The 17040-nt window shown below is 35.8% G+C and overlaps 1 protein-coding gene across 1 annotated transcript in view; it reads left to right on the forward strand.

Annotated features, from left to right (window-relative positions):
* Window positions 1-17040, forward strand: part of LOC134792740 (cerebellar degeneration-related protein 2-like) — a 144060-nt gene continuing 127020 nt past the window's right edge. Inside the window, exon 1 of the mRNA XM_063764042.1 lies at window positions 1-350. Coding sequence (XP_063620112.1) covers window positions 275-350 — 76 coding nt within the window. The 5' untranslated portion in view covers window positions 1-274. The remainder of the gene's footprint in view (window positions 351-17040) is intronic.

Genomic DNA, 17040 nt, shown 5'->3' on the forward strand with positions numbered 1-17040 from the left:
GCGTGCGCGTACATTCGAAAATCGAACGCCCACGCGAGATTGCTGCGGATTCCTTTTATTTTTTTAAACTCTTATAAATTTATGCGCAGTGTGTATCCAGCCAGTACCGCTTTGTTTTTTTTTTAATTTCTAAACAACCAGTGTTGTCAATCTAATTATTTTCAAATACCTGCTGACCTTAGGGACAGGTTGTGAACTGCAACTGGATGTGAACAAGTGTTAGTGCAAGCTGAATATTATGTTACTGAGTGGACTGGAAGTATAGCCGTTAGCGATGGCAAGCTTCAACGACCTCTCCTTCGACTGGGAGTCGCTCTGCCAGGAGTGTCCTGAATGCTGGACCACATCAGGTAAGATAAGATAAGATAAGATAGACTAACACGAAGGTATTAACACAGGATCTACTCGTAGATAATAAAACTTCTACTTCGACAATGTTTAGCATAACTATGCAACTGCAAAAATATATATTGAAATTTTTTTGTGCATTGTTAAAACTACCCTCAAAATATAATAATTTTAAATCTGTATTTTTTCTTTTTTTTTAACTTTTTTATATTATATTCAGTTATATGCAGGGGTGGTACCTTTTCTCTGCAGCTGACTCTTTACACAATCAGATAAGGGTAGGTATACTGCGTCAAGCAAATCTTGTCAGTAGAAAAAGGCGGCAAATTTGAAAAATGTAGGCGCGAAGGGATATCGTCCCATACAAAATTCGAATTTCGCGCCTTTTTTTACTGACAGGATTTGCTTGACCAGCTATATTTATATCTTAGATACGATTTTTAAATGCTGTTCCTACCTATCACAATTAGCGTACCTACATACCTATGTATAGCATTATGTATGATATGATACAATCGTACTAAACACGGTAGAGGCACCAATGTCGGGCACTAATGGTATAATTAGTGGCGCAATTTGATTAGTTATCAATTATAAGCTGTCAAATGAAACATATACGTAAGTGCTTACCACGCACGATAGCATAGTGTAGGTAACACCAGGCATAAACATTAAACGGTCTGCGGTTGAAAATATTATGAAATATTAGCTTGTGTCCGCGACTTTTTTGTATACCTAACTATACTAAGCTACGACTTCCATGGAAAATTTAACTCCATTTCAACCCCTTAAGGGATGACTTCCGGGATAAAAACTTTTTGTCTATCGCGGGTACCTACTCATCAATATTTACAATCTGCAAATGAAATTTCATCTAAATTGGTTCAGCGGTTAAAGCGTGGAGAGGTAACAGACAGACATACAGACAGTTACTTTCGCGTTTGTTAAATTAATGATATTATTTAATATATATTAGGTATTCAACACCTTGAATCTCGAAAATTAGTGCAACTGGGTCATACGCTCGTACGCGAAATTAGGATGTCATTTGCCTTTCCGGTTCCTGTTAGTTCCGGACTAGGAGCATTGATACCCACATATTTTGCACGTAACATAACTTTGTTAAAAGTGAGTAAGCTATATGTACAGCGAGCTGCAAAAGTGCGTACCCATTTTAAAATGAATGAATTCCATTCATATTGTATGTTGACGTTTTTTGCAAGTTTTATTTAAATTATTGTTTATTTGGATAGGTTTTCGAACTAAAAAAAGTTTTGCCCAATTTTTCACCTTTTAAATACAGTGTAATATCCCAGAATATAGATTAAATGTCGCAAAGTCTGAATTAATCAGGCACAATTGAACGCCAACGAGAATAATACGTAATTTTCTAGGTTTTAAGCTAGAAATTGATCTGATAAATCAACCTTCAAATCTACATTGAGTCAATTAATCAACGGTGAACTAGATAAATAATTCATATTTTCTTGAAGGTCTAGATTCCTACAATGAAGTAACAGATTGTCTGCTAAACAGTATTGTTCAAGAATAAGAACTAACTTTCGTTGATGTCTTATACTTGAACGTACAGTCAAGTGTAAAAATATGGGTGCACTTATCATACGCAAAAATATGTCCCATGGCTCTTATGTCAGCGAATTAAGAACTGTGGGACATATTTTTGAGTAAGTTGTATCACAGAATATATAATAGTACTAGGTACAGAAGAGTCACTCTCTAACAAAACGCGTTTGTTACGATCAGCCGGCGTATTATGGATGGCTTTATCCATCTTTATCCACGTGATAAAATAACTGTCACTTTTTAACACCATGGGATAGAAAGTGACGGACACCGTTTTATCACGCTGTCACGTAGACAAGAACGACCATCATATCCGTACAGGACAGATATGGCCGGTAGTTGGCGACAGCGCCACGCGCGGCTTATGGCTAGCCACCAAAATTGGTGTGGAACGGATGTACTTTTAGCTACCTGTAGCAAAGCGACGAAATCGCGGAGTGAGCCACGCCTGGTTGTACGCACCCATATTTTTACACAAGTAGTACAGACTTAGAGTCAATCTAAGCTAACTTTTCATCGACTTGATTAGAACAAAGTGAACCAGTGTAATTTTATACGTCATATATACAAATAAATTTGACATTTATGATGACATTTTTTATGTCAATACAATTGTCATGCAGAGATGCAAAAGTAGCTTGGCCAGAGCCGGACTATACTTGTGAGGCACACCCAGCACAATGAATAAACAAATTACTTTATAGACTGTTTAGTGTGTGACCTCATGGTGTATGTAATTTTAGTCACCTCACCAACCCTACGGTAATATGATATATACTTGTTAAAATAACATAGGATAGTTATGTAATATGAAATCAATATTATGGGGTTGGGTTGTTTGAACGCGGCTGAGGCCAAAATTAATGTACACTTACCTAAGTTATAATTTGCGTTACCTACCTGTAAACAATACCTCAAGTAAGTATCTCAGGATATATATAATTTGGATATTTTCGCAAAAAATTATCTGTTTTATTTGCGCGCGGCCGCGGCCGACTCCGCGCGCCCGCGCCGAGCCCTCCACGCGCTGCTGCTGGTACCGCCCCAGTATCGTGCGGCCGCGTTCAGGGGGTCATTTCGTTACGCTGCCACCAAATGTTGGAACGATATCCCCCCTCCTGTGCGTGAGGCAAAGAGTATCCAACAGTTCAAATCTAGACTTAAAAAGTTGTACATGAATAATCAAAAAGAGTTTGAGAATATACACGTGACCAGCCCCGTGAGGGATGCGTTCATAAAGTTAACTTTTAGGTAAATACTAACCACACGAAACATATGCTATTAAATACTGTTTCTGTATTAAGTACCCCGTAAGGAAACTATTGTCAAATACTAATGTTTTGTTTTTTATGTGAATTTCATAATTTAAATATTATGTAATCTTAATACCATTCCAATTAGCTGACCGAGGGCGGGTTTAAATTCAGCAAGCTGTACCCGCACCTTTTTCATTACTTACACAATTTGTTACACAATGTTTAGATTAATACTTACCTACTTACTCCTTATACCTAAGATGGACTAATTACCTACCTAACCCTTATACTATACCTAAGAACTTATGTAAAAAGTAATGAAATAAACGCATTTGTATTTGTATTTGTATTTGTATTTATTTTAAAGCTACAATGCTGCTGTGTCATTAACTTCAAGATAATCATTTTTTTGTTCTGAACTGTTTGGATTATGTCTGTTCGTGCAACTGGCAAATTCTCAATAATTTATCCGAAACAGTCTTACTCAAGTTAGTTTATAGAACCTTTATTTTCACTAGGTATTTTAATAAATGTACTTAGGTTCTGTCATAAACTTACCTTAGATAAGATCTACGTTCAATTAATATAATTCAGTGGATATATTGCTCGTCTTGAGCATTCTATAATGTTTGCTGTTGACTCTCCGATAGGGCGACCGCACTAGCGGTACAGCTAGGGTTTGCACGACGGATCCGAAATGTATGGGAATATCCGCGGATCCGGATCCAGATCCGGATAATTTCATACATTTCGGATCCGGATTGCAAACCCTAGGTACAGCGGTTATCCAATGTTTGCACTTGGTGTTGACACGGACACGCTTTCGGGCAACGTTCTCTAGCGGCCAAGCGGCCACGGATCATACACTCTAGGATTTCATAGCGTAAGATATGTAAGATTATTATGTCTTTGTTTTGTTCATCTTAAAAAAAGTGACCAATCCCTCCGGTGGCAGGCCGGAATCGAACCGGCGTCTTCATCTTATGTGGCTAACGTCTTGACCACTAGACCACCCGGTCACTTCCCGTTCACTTTTTATTTAATATAATTATAACGTATTTTTCAATTTATTATTTATTTAAGTATAGTGCTAATAGTTAAAATAGGTAAATAAATAAATATTATAGGACAATTTTACACAGATCAACCTACATAGTCCCACACTAAGCTCAGTAAGGCTTGTTTTGTGGGTACTAGCCGACGATATGATTATGTATATTTAAAATATATATAGAAAACATCCATAAATCGGGAACAAATTCACCTAAAAAGCACCAAATCAAAAAATATTTAATAAATAATTTGATTTGTTCCCTGTTGTGCTCTGTTCTGATCATTTTGCAAACTTCGCCTTCTTGGCAGCTTCTGTTGCTGATGTATTTTTCAACACAAGCATAAATATGCATAATAGTAATTATGGGTCAAACAGATCACTGTACTGTTCGCGATAACACACTAGTTTTCTCTCCTGTGGGCAATAGTTAACAGCTTGTGGGCATGTAAGCAATGATTTTATCATAGTTCTCTAAATAAAAGGAGGACCTTTTCACGTGGATAAGGGTTAAACAAGAAAATTAACCTTTATAGCCCTTAACTCTTGTGTATGTCTACAGGAAAGACATAACACAGTGATCTGTTTCACCCTTATAGATGTTATGGTTATAAATTGCTCCGGAACGGTTTCCTGCACTTGTTAAATTTATGATTTTAATTAATATCTTCGCGGTGAATTTCTTTGGTCATAAATGTAGTATCAACACTTCGTTAACTGCATAAAAGTGATTCAAGATAACTAGTTCTGTATATTATTAGATAATAAATACCAATTTAAAGGCGAAAGCCCCAAACTTCAGCTCTCACTGACTAATAATGGCTATTAAACTAAAACGATTTATCAAATGATAGTTATTTGGAATCAAATATTTGAAAAATAGAAATTTACTAGAACTAGGCAATCTAGGCATAGACTTTCCTTGACTTTTGGGTGACTTACAATACAAAATAAATACTTTAGGCCTTAATACAATTCCATTGTGTTATCATAATGATTTTTTTTACTTACATGTTTATAAGTTTAAAGCATAAACACACACATACTTATATGCATGTTACTTGAATTAATACTGATTAATAAGTAGCACAACGGAATCAATTAAAATAAGACTAATTGAAGTTCCTTATTTTTTTTACTATTTATCCTTTCACATTACCCATTCAGTTCCCAGGATCAAATGTTAATGAGAACAAAGAACAAGTTATGACCACACATATGTAAATCCGTTTTAAAATAGCTACATACATACACATGTCTCAATCTATGGTTGCGATTGCTCTGTTGATTAATCAATGGTTACCAATGGTACAAGTATGCCTACGGCGTATCCGGATACCATGCACCATGCCGTGGGTGACCAAGGCTAACTAGACCCTATATTCAAATCTAACAGAACCATGGTCTATCTATTGACATTTTCGAATAGGTACGAATCCCTTTGCGTGATTTCAAAACAATAACATAAGGTGAATTCGGTTAAGTGTGGCTGCGGGATAAGTCTTTTTGGGGATTTTTAAGGCCAGTACGTCCAGACGGGAACAATTTTTCACAAATCTGATTAAATTGTTTGATCAAATCAGGTGGTGTGGACGTAAATGCCAATCTGGCTCGCAGATTATGCCCGATATTACCGATAAAATGGAGATGGTGCGTGGAGGAGGTCGCAAGGATACCATTTTGTGATGCTAGTATTCGTAATTATTTTTCTGATCAAATCGGTCGACTTGATCATCCCGTCTGGTATGGCCTTTAGGGTGATGTCCGGACTTTAGTTTGGATTATCCATTTTTCCATATGGCAACCCTTCCTCCTGTAAACACTTCTCATAATTTATCATAAGAGTGGTCTCACACGGTAAATCGATCACCGGGTGTCCACAATCAGTGCAGCAATCATAAGGCTAAACAGGTTGGTCAAGTTATGATTTCGAAACCTTTGATTCTAACAAACTCCTACGGAGCACACTATTTATTATCTTTGGTTCATTGCCAGCAAACCTACGCGGTACAAAGCTACAGTAACATGAACATGACAACTTGAAAGCATATCTAAAACTGCTTAATGTATGTAATATCGGGTTTGATTAAGTAAGTTAATATTTTAACATTTCTACGTTTTTGTGTATATATAATTAATTAGTTTGGTTTATGTAACCGTAAGATAAAATTTTACTTATAAGTTTTATAATAAGCTCCTTTTATAAAGTAATCGGTTTACGAAAATACTAAATTAATATCTTTGGCTTTACCTAACTTCTAGCTGATTAGTTGATTACGATTATTTTTAACCGACTTCCATTTCATAGAAGGAGGAGGTTCTGTATTCGGTTGTGGCTATGTTCTTTTTTTTTTTTTAAATGTATGTTCATCGATTACTCCGAGACCCGTGGGCCAATTTGAGTAATTCTTTTTTTGTTCGAAAGGAGGTACTTCCAAGGTGGTCCCACATTAATCTGGTGCTGTTCTGATGATGGGATCCATGAGGAATTGAGGGAACTCCTCAATTTTTAAATGCACATGTAGGGTGATTTGGGTGTTTTCTTAAGCAAATCGAGCATTTTCTCTCGAAAACCACCAATTTGATGAAGTGGACCTGATGATGATGATTGTTTTGATGATAATCATGACGACTTCTTAAAATGTACGACGTTTAGCGATTATTCCGAGACCCGTGGTCCGATTTGAGCAATTCTTTTTTTGTTTGAAGGGAACTGCCTCCAAGAGCGTCCCACATTAATCTGGTGCTGTTCTGATGATGGGATCCGTGAAGAATTGAGGGAACTCCTCAATTTTTAAAGGCACATGTATGGTGATTTGGGTATTGTCTTAAGCAAATCAAGCATTTTCTCTTAAAACCACTAATTTGATGGAGTGGACCTGATGATGATGATTGTTGATGATAAATGATGATGATTTTATAAGTGTAGATTACTCCGGAACCCGTGGTCCGATTTGAGTAATTATTTTTTTGTTTGAACGAAGTTACCTCCAAGGTGTTCCCATAATATTGTTGGTTATAATCTGGTGACGGAATTCATAAGGAAATGAGGGAACTCCTCAATTTTTAAAGGTACGAGTATGGCGACATCGTTGTTTTTTATAGTAACTCAAACATTTCCTCCCGTTAATAACCCATTTGATGAAGTACAACTGTAGCCTTACCACGAGTTTGACACTACATCTTCGCTATCGTCTTCGTAACTTACCTACTTTCTCGCTCGCACTTATAGGATGCCAGTACGAGCGAGACGCATAGAAAGTAAGTTACGCACACGCTAAGCTAATATGTCAGTGTTAGACTTATGGTAAGGCTACTGAGGAGTCGGGAAATGGCGGTTGAAGGGTTGGTGGTTCAGGCTTCAGGGTCGAGGGGTTCCGTGATCAGGGGTTGATGTGTTGTGAGGTTGAGTGATCTGGGGGTTGAGGGATTGGGTCAGTGGCGGGGCGGAGGATGGATTTTGTGATTGTGCACTGTAGTGACAGGAATGATTACGAATTTAGTGATACGCGTCATTATTATTTTCATTCATGCGTCACGCGTCACTCATAAGCTGTTAACAATGCCTTACAATTAAAAATGGAAAAATAAAAACTTTTACAAAAAAAAAAGAAAACCGACTTCAAAAAGGATAAAATAAAATATAATCCGTTTTTAAGTATATGCGTTACTAACTGATATGTTTGAAGTCGGTGCCAAGACAAATAGTAACAATACCGGTCAAAAATAATCAGCTTTATGTCTATAAATCACATTACAACTGTACTAATAGGTATTATAATAGTGAAAGTAATTATGTCTGTCTCTTTGTCACCTTTTCAGCTAAACAACTGCCATGTAAACTGGTGAAATTTGCCATGCAGGTAAAAAGTTAAAGCCCTGTAGATGGTTCTTGAATTGTTTTATATTTTGAAATCAAATTCTCTGGATAAGAGGCGGGAAATAACTCAGTCCCAATCCCACACCTGAGTACTATGGACAGTTCGAAAATTAGTAAAAATTGCTGTTTAAAAAACATATCGGCAATCGCATTGGTTTTATACTAGAACAAACATGGTACGGACTGCGTCAAGGTGGATTGACAGTGGGTTCTTAGGTATCTACAGAAAGTATGATAATTGCTGTCGTGTAATCCTTGTTATGGCAAACATTGTTACCGGATCGCCCTAAAATCATGGTATGTTTCAAATTTGGCTTGGCACCGACTTCAAACATATCAGTTAGTAACGCATATACTTAAAAACGGATTATATTTTATTTTATCCATTTTGAAGTCGGTTTTCGTTTTTTTTGTAAAAGTTTTTATATTCACCTGTAATTATTGTCAGTATTTCTGTAAGACCTTGCAATCTACCCGCGTAAACCACGCTTAATTAAATTAAAATTACCAATTTCAATCGCGTAACAAAGTATTGTTCTAATCTACGTGTAATTTGGGTTATTAAACACTTGAACAGTTCCTATTAGTATTGAATGTAACGGTGAGTTCACACGACGCCTTCTCACGATTGCATTTAATTGGTGCATCTGTCATTGACCCTACAATCTTGAGGTGATGCATGAGGTGATCATTCAACTATTTTCATAGATTGCCCGGGCAAAAGTGAGTCTAGTTTTTGAGAGAAACCACGTAATGAGAACTCCAGATCTGTAATTTAACTTAGCGTAATTCGGAAGCGCTTTATACTGGTTCAAACGATGAACTTGGAATTGCATCCAAGTGTGTAATTCATGGCACTGTTGATTATAAAATTCATATTTCGGTTATGGCGATGGCGGTCAATGGAGAACCGGTACGGGCTGGGCGTGATTCATTACGCTGATTTCCATTTTAAGCAGCTTTTCAACTGTTTTTGGCTTATGCAAATTAGCCTTGATGTTTTATTTATTGGTGAATTTAACTGATTCCTAAGTAAAATGTTATTGAAATATCTTTAAAATATCATAGGGTTTGAAGCCAGCTCATAAAACCCGCATTTTATTCGATCTTTTTAACAGCTCGTGATGTATCAAATGTAATCATGTAATCAAAACATCACGATATTGGCCATTCGAAAAAAGCGAATATCGAGCGATTAGCTTAGATAATGCAATATAGCATCGTTATCATGATTATATATTATATGGTGAAAATATCAATCATAACATAAGTAACACAATCACAACATAGATTAGGTAAACCTACTTACCGTCACTCACAAACGCATTAATGCCACACAGCGATGATTATTGAAAATAAACATCAAAACAACTAGTAGAGTAAAAAGCTAACGGCAGCTAATGGTCGCATGTTTATAACATAAATAAAAGTCACTTGTCAAATAAAGTGGCATTTACCGTGTTTTATCGCGTTGGGAGTAGTGATGTGCCGAAAGAAAATGTTTCGAACGGGGGACATATAGGTAAATTAGAGTAAGGAACGTAGAAGTAAATTAGGTAGGTACTTCACATTCATATAGGGGCCTACATTTTTATGGCCTATATTCATATACATTTATGCATTTTTATTTTATTTTGCAGTAATTGAATTCCTATAATAACTTCGTTACCTATAGTCTGTATTAGGTACGGGAAGAGAAGAGTCGTGAAATATTAGGAACCTAACCTAATACATTCAATGAATCTTCTCTTTCCACACAGACTCTGTAAGAATATTTGTATTTTTTCTTATACATATATGTATTTATGTATATTACTGAGAGAGAAAGATCCATATATGTCCAATATTTCTCAGATCGCTTTACGGTACGATAATTTTTTTTTTCAAATGACTTGTCTTGATAGTACAAAATGGCTTAAATTTTGGCTATTTAGTAAAACTTTGATGGTCTCTTAATTTATATATTTGCGTTATTCTGTATCTTTGAAATTTCCTTAAGTATTGTCGATATTTTCGTGATCAGAGCATCACTAGTTCCAAGCTCACAAGTATACGCATGGCCGAGTAAATTGAAATAACTGTCCAATATGTCGCAGGGGACTTTTGAGACCATAACGCCACCTGAATAATAAGGAACTTGCCATGGCGAAAAGGCCGTTATTATGCGTCCGGGAACTAGTTTTGGCAACCGTGTTTGTGAGCCCGAATCAAGGGTCAGCATAAATCAGGTACTTAATGATATGAAAAACTTTTTTGTACTCGTACCTAATAAATATATTTAATGATGTAATGCCATACGCTGTCTCAAAATTTTACTTGGGCTCATACATAGGTCATGCATGCTAATACAGTGGAAACTGGATAAGTGGAATCGCAAGGGACCGGCTGTTTAGTTCCGCTTATTCAGGTTTTCCATTTATCCAGTTTTCCACTAAACCAGGTTCAAATAAAACGTTTTCTCACTCACAGAGGCTCTCGCTAACAGAGGTTGTGGATGCTAGTAATGTCGCTTATAGAGGTCACGTATGGTATGATCAAGACTTAAATAATCATCTTTTATTAAATATATATGTAGATATGTATGTATTAACAAAAATAGGTATGTAATCCTGACTTTAAAAAAAGCAATACTGTAAATAATCCACAGTACCTACTCGTATACAATTTTCAAAATTACAAAAACTAAATCACTCCTAATATTTATTTATGCAAGAGAAACCAGTATGGTTAAATAAATCAATGTACCGATTGTACTTTAATGCAAAAAAAACTGAACGATGTGTGATCTCATACAAAATACGTAGTTAAAACACGAACCATAATGTTAACGAAACAAACTACCCTCCTTGTGACGGTTTATTAAAAATACAAATTTTATAACACCGAGCTATTCCACTCATAGAGGTTTCGGAGACGGCTGCTTCCAGTTACAGAGGTAAAAATAAGAAATTTTCGAAATAATGGATTCCGCTTATAGAGGTCCCAAAATTCCACTTATAGAGGTAATTCGTTGCCAAGGGACTGGAACCGAGAACTTGGGTCCACTTAAAGAGGTTTTCCACTAACCCAGGTTCCACTTATCCAGTTTCCACTGTATGCACGAAATATGTCGTCAACTTTTTTTTTTTTACTTGATTATTAATTACTAAACACTTTTCAAGAAAACATTGCATTACATTGATATAACATAATATTAAGAAGTTATGACGCTATAGACATCCTATTTTTCATAAAGAGTAGGTAAGCGATTACACCTATAAAATGATTACAATTAATGATGACTGTCTAATGATCAGTCGTCTGTTTTCCTCTGATAACGATAAACAATCATTAAGACCGATAATTAGTTTAACTTGGAATAGATTTTATTTTTAATTACTATCTACATAGCAATCTTACTTATGCAGTCAGACTCATATACATATTCACTGTAACATACATCCGAAGCAAAAAAACTTCTTGAGCACGATCATAAACGAATAACGGTAAAATTATGCCCAATGCTTAGATACCTAGAGACCCTAGAGTCAGACCAAGATAAATCTGCATGGCCCTTGTAATGACAAAGTGTGGTCATGTCATCATTAATGTAACGTTTATAATGACATGACCTCACTTTGTTCTATTCAGTCGGTGCAAAGACTTAGAAGAACTCTTTTTAATTTATGATAAACAAATGACTGCTGGTTTTCTTCTTCAAAGTATGATCGTGAGCACACGAGCGACAGCAACGGAGTTGAAAGCGCCGTGGCCGTATCGGCGATGAGATCCGCTAATTTTAAATTGTATATACATATCTATTAATTTTTCTCTTGAATAATTTGTTTCCTGCTTAAAAAGACACTACCACTTATTTCCAAGTTCGGTAAATAATGTTATTCGCAATGTAACATTTACGCACGACTTCACACCTAACGTTTGCTCAGTGCATCTCAAGTAGGTACCTAGTCTATCTTTAAATAACACAACACAGTTCACAGAACAATTTATCACCGGTTGAGAGAAGCCAGAGATCCGTAAAAAGTGTGATAGAGTAGCATTCCTCAGGAAAAGCTAGAAACTGCAAAAAAAATTGGCAAAACTATGGAATATCACACAACAGAACTAATAAAAATTTATTAAACTTTTTTACTTATAAAAATGTAAACGACATTTTGGTGGAATGTTCTGGGTAATAAGACTGAGACAACATAGTTATGTTGTTCAGTACTACCAGTAAACAGTAGTTCTGTTGTGTTCGGTAGTTTTAAAGAACTGTTTCACCTATAGTTAATATGCAGCACACGGTTACAAGTTCCAAGTCGCGAGAAGGCACATGCTCGCTAATTAAACGAGATTACACTACAATCACGTTTACTCTGTTAGAAGGTATAGTATAGGTGGTGTATGCGCAGTCATTAACACATCCGAGTGAATCCTATAGAAATAGAAATGGCACCTCGCCGCGCATCGCACATGTAATTTGAATAAGATTATTCCACCGCACGCTAACGATAGTTTTTGCCGGCATTTATGTTTTCTTTACGACTTTCCATGTGAGGAACATTTATTTTCAAAAGCACTCAATTATTGATAAGAGTTGTATTAAATTGAACCCTAGATTGTTCGAGATAAAGTCTGGTTTAGAAGGAGCCTGAAGATGGATTTAGAACTTTTAAAAATTGAACCATTGATTGTGACTATGTTGTATTCATCCATATATTACGGGGAGGCTGAGACTGCAACCCATCCAAGCATTATAAAACAATTAATTTAGCCTATAAAATAAATCATAGTCGGTAGAATAGTCGTTTTGTGTGTAGGTTAGAATACAGTGTGTTTTTTTAACGTTTACACATCACTGACGTCACGTATTGATAATTAGGGACTATGAGGCCGTCCTGAAACCGTAAAATAAATGATTATCCCTTAGATAACATACCTATTTAAATGTATATAACTAAAATAGCCATTCGGATTTGTCTTCACGAATTCGTGTAAGAAAATGTAATGTACATTACACTGATTCAAAATGAAAAGTACTATTACTCTAATATTGTAACAGTTGGTGTCTTGTCTCTTTGCGTTTCTTCCTCGATAGCAACTATTTGCTCTATAACTTTTGTGTGTGTAGGTGCAGACATATAATGAATTACACTTTAATGCAATGACTCAAGGATAGTTGATGACAGCAAATATGGTATTGGTATTACGCATTTCAATTACTTACTTACGCATTTTAAATGTATCACTATGTTTCCATGCAAGGGCAGTAACTTTGAATTTAAGAATTATGCACTTTAAATTGGCTTAAAAACTTAAATAAACCAACCTAAACTGAGACATTAGGGCCGATTCGAGTTTTAGTTAGGTATTTGATCTGTTTCCATTATTATAGGAAACAGATCTAATAACAGAGACTCGAATTGGCCTGATTGTCATTGTCACAATTTTCATTTTCCACAATAGTTTTATCATTGACTGTTATTTTCACCAGGCAGGCTTTTTTAGAGAGTACGGTCTCATTTCTCAGACCGGTATGTACCATATCATTGTCATCGAAATTTTGAAGCGTACGAAACTAGTTTAAAAATATTGTCTAGTTACTAAAAGGTTACACCGTAAAAACAAATTGACGAAAGAATAGCCTTATCTCAATCTACTATCAAGCCCTTAGCATATTAAATTACGCGCCAATCCGGCTTTACAACAACCCTAAAACTGTAATGGCAACCACAAAAACTGGTGTCCATTGTGGCAGTACTATTGTCTTAGTCAGGTTCCAAGCCTGTTGTTCTAAGAACTTACCGAGCACTGGCCGCTATCGAACCAGTATAAATCCCAACCTTCATTACGCACGATGTTAACGGATCTTAAGATCATCTTATGTTGGTTGTTTTGAGTTAAATTTTTGCCCGTGTGTGGTAATAAAGACCAAGGCATCTCCCATGAAGCTTTGCGTAACCCGACACATCGTGAGACATTCACGTGTGTTTTCAACCGAAGCTATGATACCAAAAGGGACTAAAAACATGGCTTGCATATGTACTTACTACGTTTTGTTTCTGCGTACAGCCTCCCGTATCTGTACTGTATCAAGCAATAATCGACCTTCAGCAAATGAAGCAAGAGCTTACATCTCAGATAAGTGCACCACTGCACCTCTATGTGAAACCCTGATGTCAATGGCCACTGAACGGCTACTACTACGAGCCTATTACGCTCGAATTCTATTACTATATGCGATTATTTTTTTTTTGGGCAAAAGAAATTATGGAAGTTCCGCAGTTTTATGTAACGTGACTCGATTTCATACAATTAAATTCGAGCGCATACAATTTTAATCCTAATGAGATTTAATTTTTAATTTACTTAATACATGGGCACGTACATACTTAAATTGTGACTACTTAGGTTAAAATAATTTATAAATAAGTTTTTTGGTTAGGTATATTTGTGTAATGTGTACTGTGTACCTATGTGTATTAGGTACTAAATTACTGTCTGATGAATTGAATCTACAAGACAGTCTTGGGTGGATGCTGTATGATGCATATTATTAGTGAAAAGCAAGTACATATTTCTTTTATACGATAAAATACAAACGAATTCATACCTGTGGGCGCAGCACGGTTCCATTTTTATCGTCTATCACTATGCGCGTCCCTTTCGCACTTACAAACTTGTTAGAATATGACAGGCATGGTGACAAGGGATAAAAACGCGACCGTGCTACGCCGCCTGGTCATGGTCATTCACTATAAAATTCATTTCGGGATATCATGTTAATGACGCTATGACGTCGCAAGACTCCCAAAATATCGAGAACTCATTACAATAGATGGTTGAAAAATATTCCGTAATGATCTGGAGCCCGCTTCTGACTTTCATTTCTTGTTATAAAACTGTTATGGGTTTGATCTGTCAGCTATCAACAGTGACATTTCTCGCCCACACTAAAAAGCAACTCGTACACTTTAGTTTCTTCCTGTATCACCTTAAATGTCTTATTCCAATCCAAATACGTAAGTACATTTACTTGACGTTTCATTTACCTATCTAGAATATACAGTAGGTGCTCCGTGAGACAGGATGTCAGAGCGAGCGGTCGCGCCCAGCGTCAACAGCTAATCACAGGAACCACATTCCGATATCGAATATTGCGATGCTAACTGATATTGCCTGAAATTTATGGGTTTAATTAAAGTGTTGAGAGCCTACCGCGATCATTTCATTCGTTAGTTCGACTCATATACTTACCTATGCAAAATTGATAAAAGGCTTTAATATTAAGACGTGTTATTTAAGTTTTTAAAGTTTATTCTAAGACGCAATGTATTGCGATCCAATTTAGTTATGTTTAACGCGTGACAATCATCGCCAATTACAATGATGATAGCGTACAACATTGATGATAATAATTAATTTGTATGAAAAATAGGAAGACTAAAAACTTGTATCGTTTGGGAAATACAAATGTATGTTTTAATTATTTGGTCGTGTTACAGGCCGGCTTCTTCTCCTTCTGCATCCTAAAGATGGTGTACTGCCATCTCGCCGAAATATTTTTCGCCTAATTTCACTTCCCAACCAACTTATTGCAGTACTTTTAGTTGGCAAACCAATGCTTAGCATATTATTATTTAGCATAATTTTTATTTGATCACAATTTTATTTAGCAGATGTTCATTTTACCACGATTTATTTAGAAAAATAGTCACTAAGCAAATGTTTTATTATACCTAACTATTTATTGTTAAGTAACGTTTGCCCAAATTGAAACTTCGCATACTTACCTACTTTTTATTTGATCACAATTATATTTAGCATTTTTTTTATGACCCGTAAAACGAAACTGCTCCCAGAGATAGGTAGGTTATGGTTATTTTTTATGACCCTAAAAACGAAACTGCTCCCAGAGATAGGTAGGTTAGGATTTTTTTATGACCCTAAAAACGAAACTGCTCCCAGAGATAGGTAGGTTATTTCACAATATTATTAGGCTAAAAATAATGTATGCCTATCAATACATTCGACATAACAATAAAAAACATTTTGAAACATGACCAACTAAATATTTTGCCATACAATAATATTGTAAATAATCATTTGCGACATGTTATATATGCGAAACATTGGTTTGCCATCTGATAGTTTTGCCAAATGATACTATGGGAAAAATAGTTTGGGAAGTGATAACTGATAATTTGCCATACAATTTTCGGCCACATATTAGTAAACCCCTAATACAATGAGACTTTAACTCTCATGTACAGTCAGCATCATATATGTAGATAGTGAGATCCAAAGTGGCCAAAAATAAGAAGACATTCCGATGGTAAAATAAAGGTGCGTTGCAATGCATTCGACCACTAGCTGACTACACTACACCTACTCATATCTGTATCCTACACTTAGTATTTATAATGTTTGCGAATGACGCAAATTCAAGAACATTTTCGAGGTCACCTCTGAACCTGTCATTAAGTTCATATAGCTATTTCCACGGAGCTACTTCTAAACCTGCCGGTTGTAGGTACGTTATAAACAACAAATGCGTTAACTTAGGTATAACTACTCGTACAAGCTAGAAATATTATAATAGGTATATCAAAATACACAGGTCATGTAATAAAATCATTTCTTAATAAATGTTTCAGTAAATAGATAGCGATTATATTTTGCACATATAAAGACTCAATCGTACTCTATCTAATCCGTACATACATAGTGAATTGTGAAACAACAAATAATAGGCGTGCGTTCCGTATATCGTTTATTGCAAGACTGGTTCTACCCTCCATATCTATACATGTACCTAATATATACCAACACCTCCACCCTTAATCGCTACTTAACTAACTTACAGTACACCTACGTACAGTAACATTATCTAACGGGCACACCGGTGGGAACAATCTTGAATTACAAGTTAAGATTTA

Source organism: Cydia splendana, chromosome 8, assembly GCF_910591565.1.
Source record: "Cydia splendana chromosome 8, ilCydSple1.2, whole genome shotgun sequence".
Taxonomy (NCBI): domain Eukaryota; kingdom Metazoa; phylum Arthropoda; class Insecta; order Lepidoptera; family Tortricidae; genus Cydia; species Cydia splendana.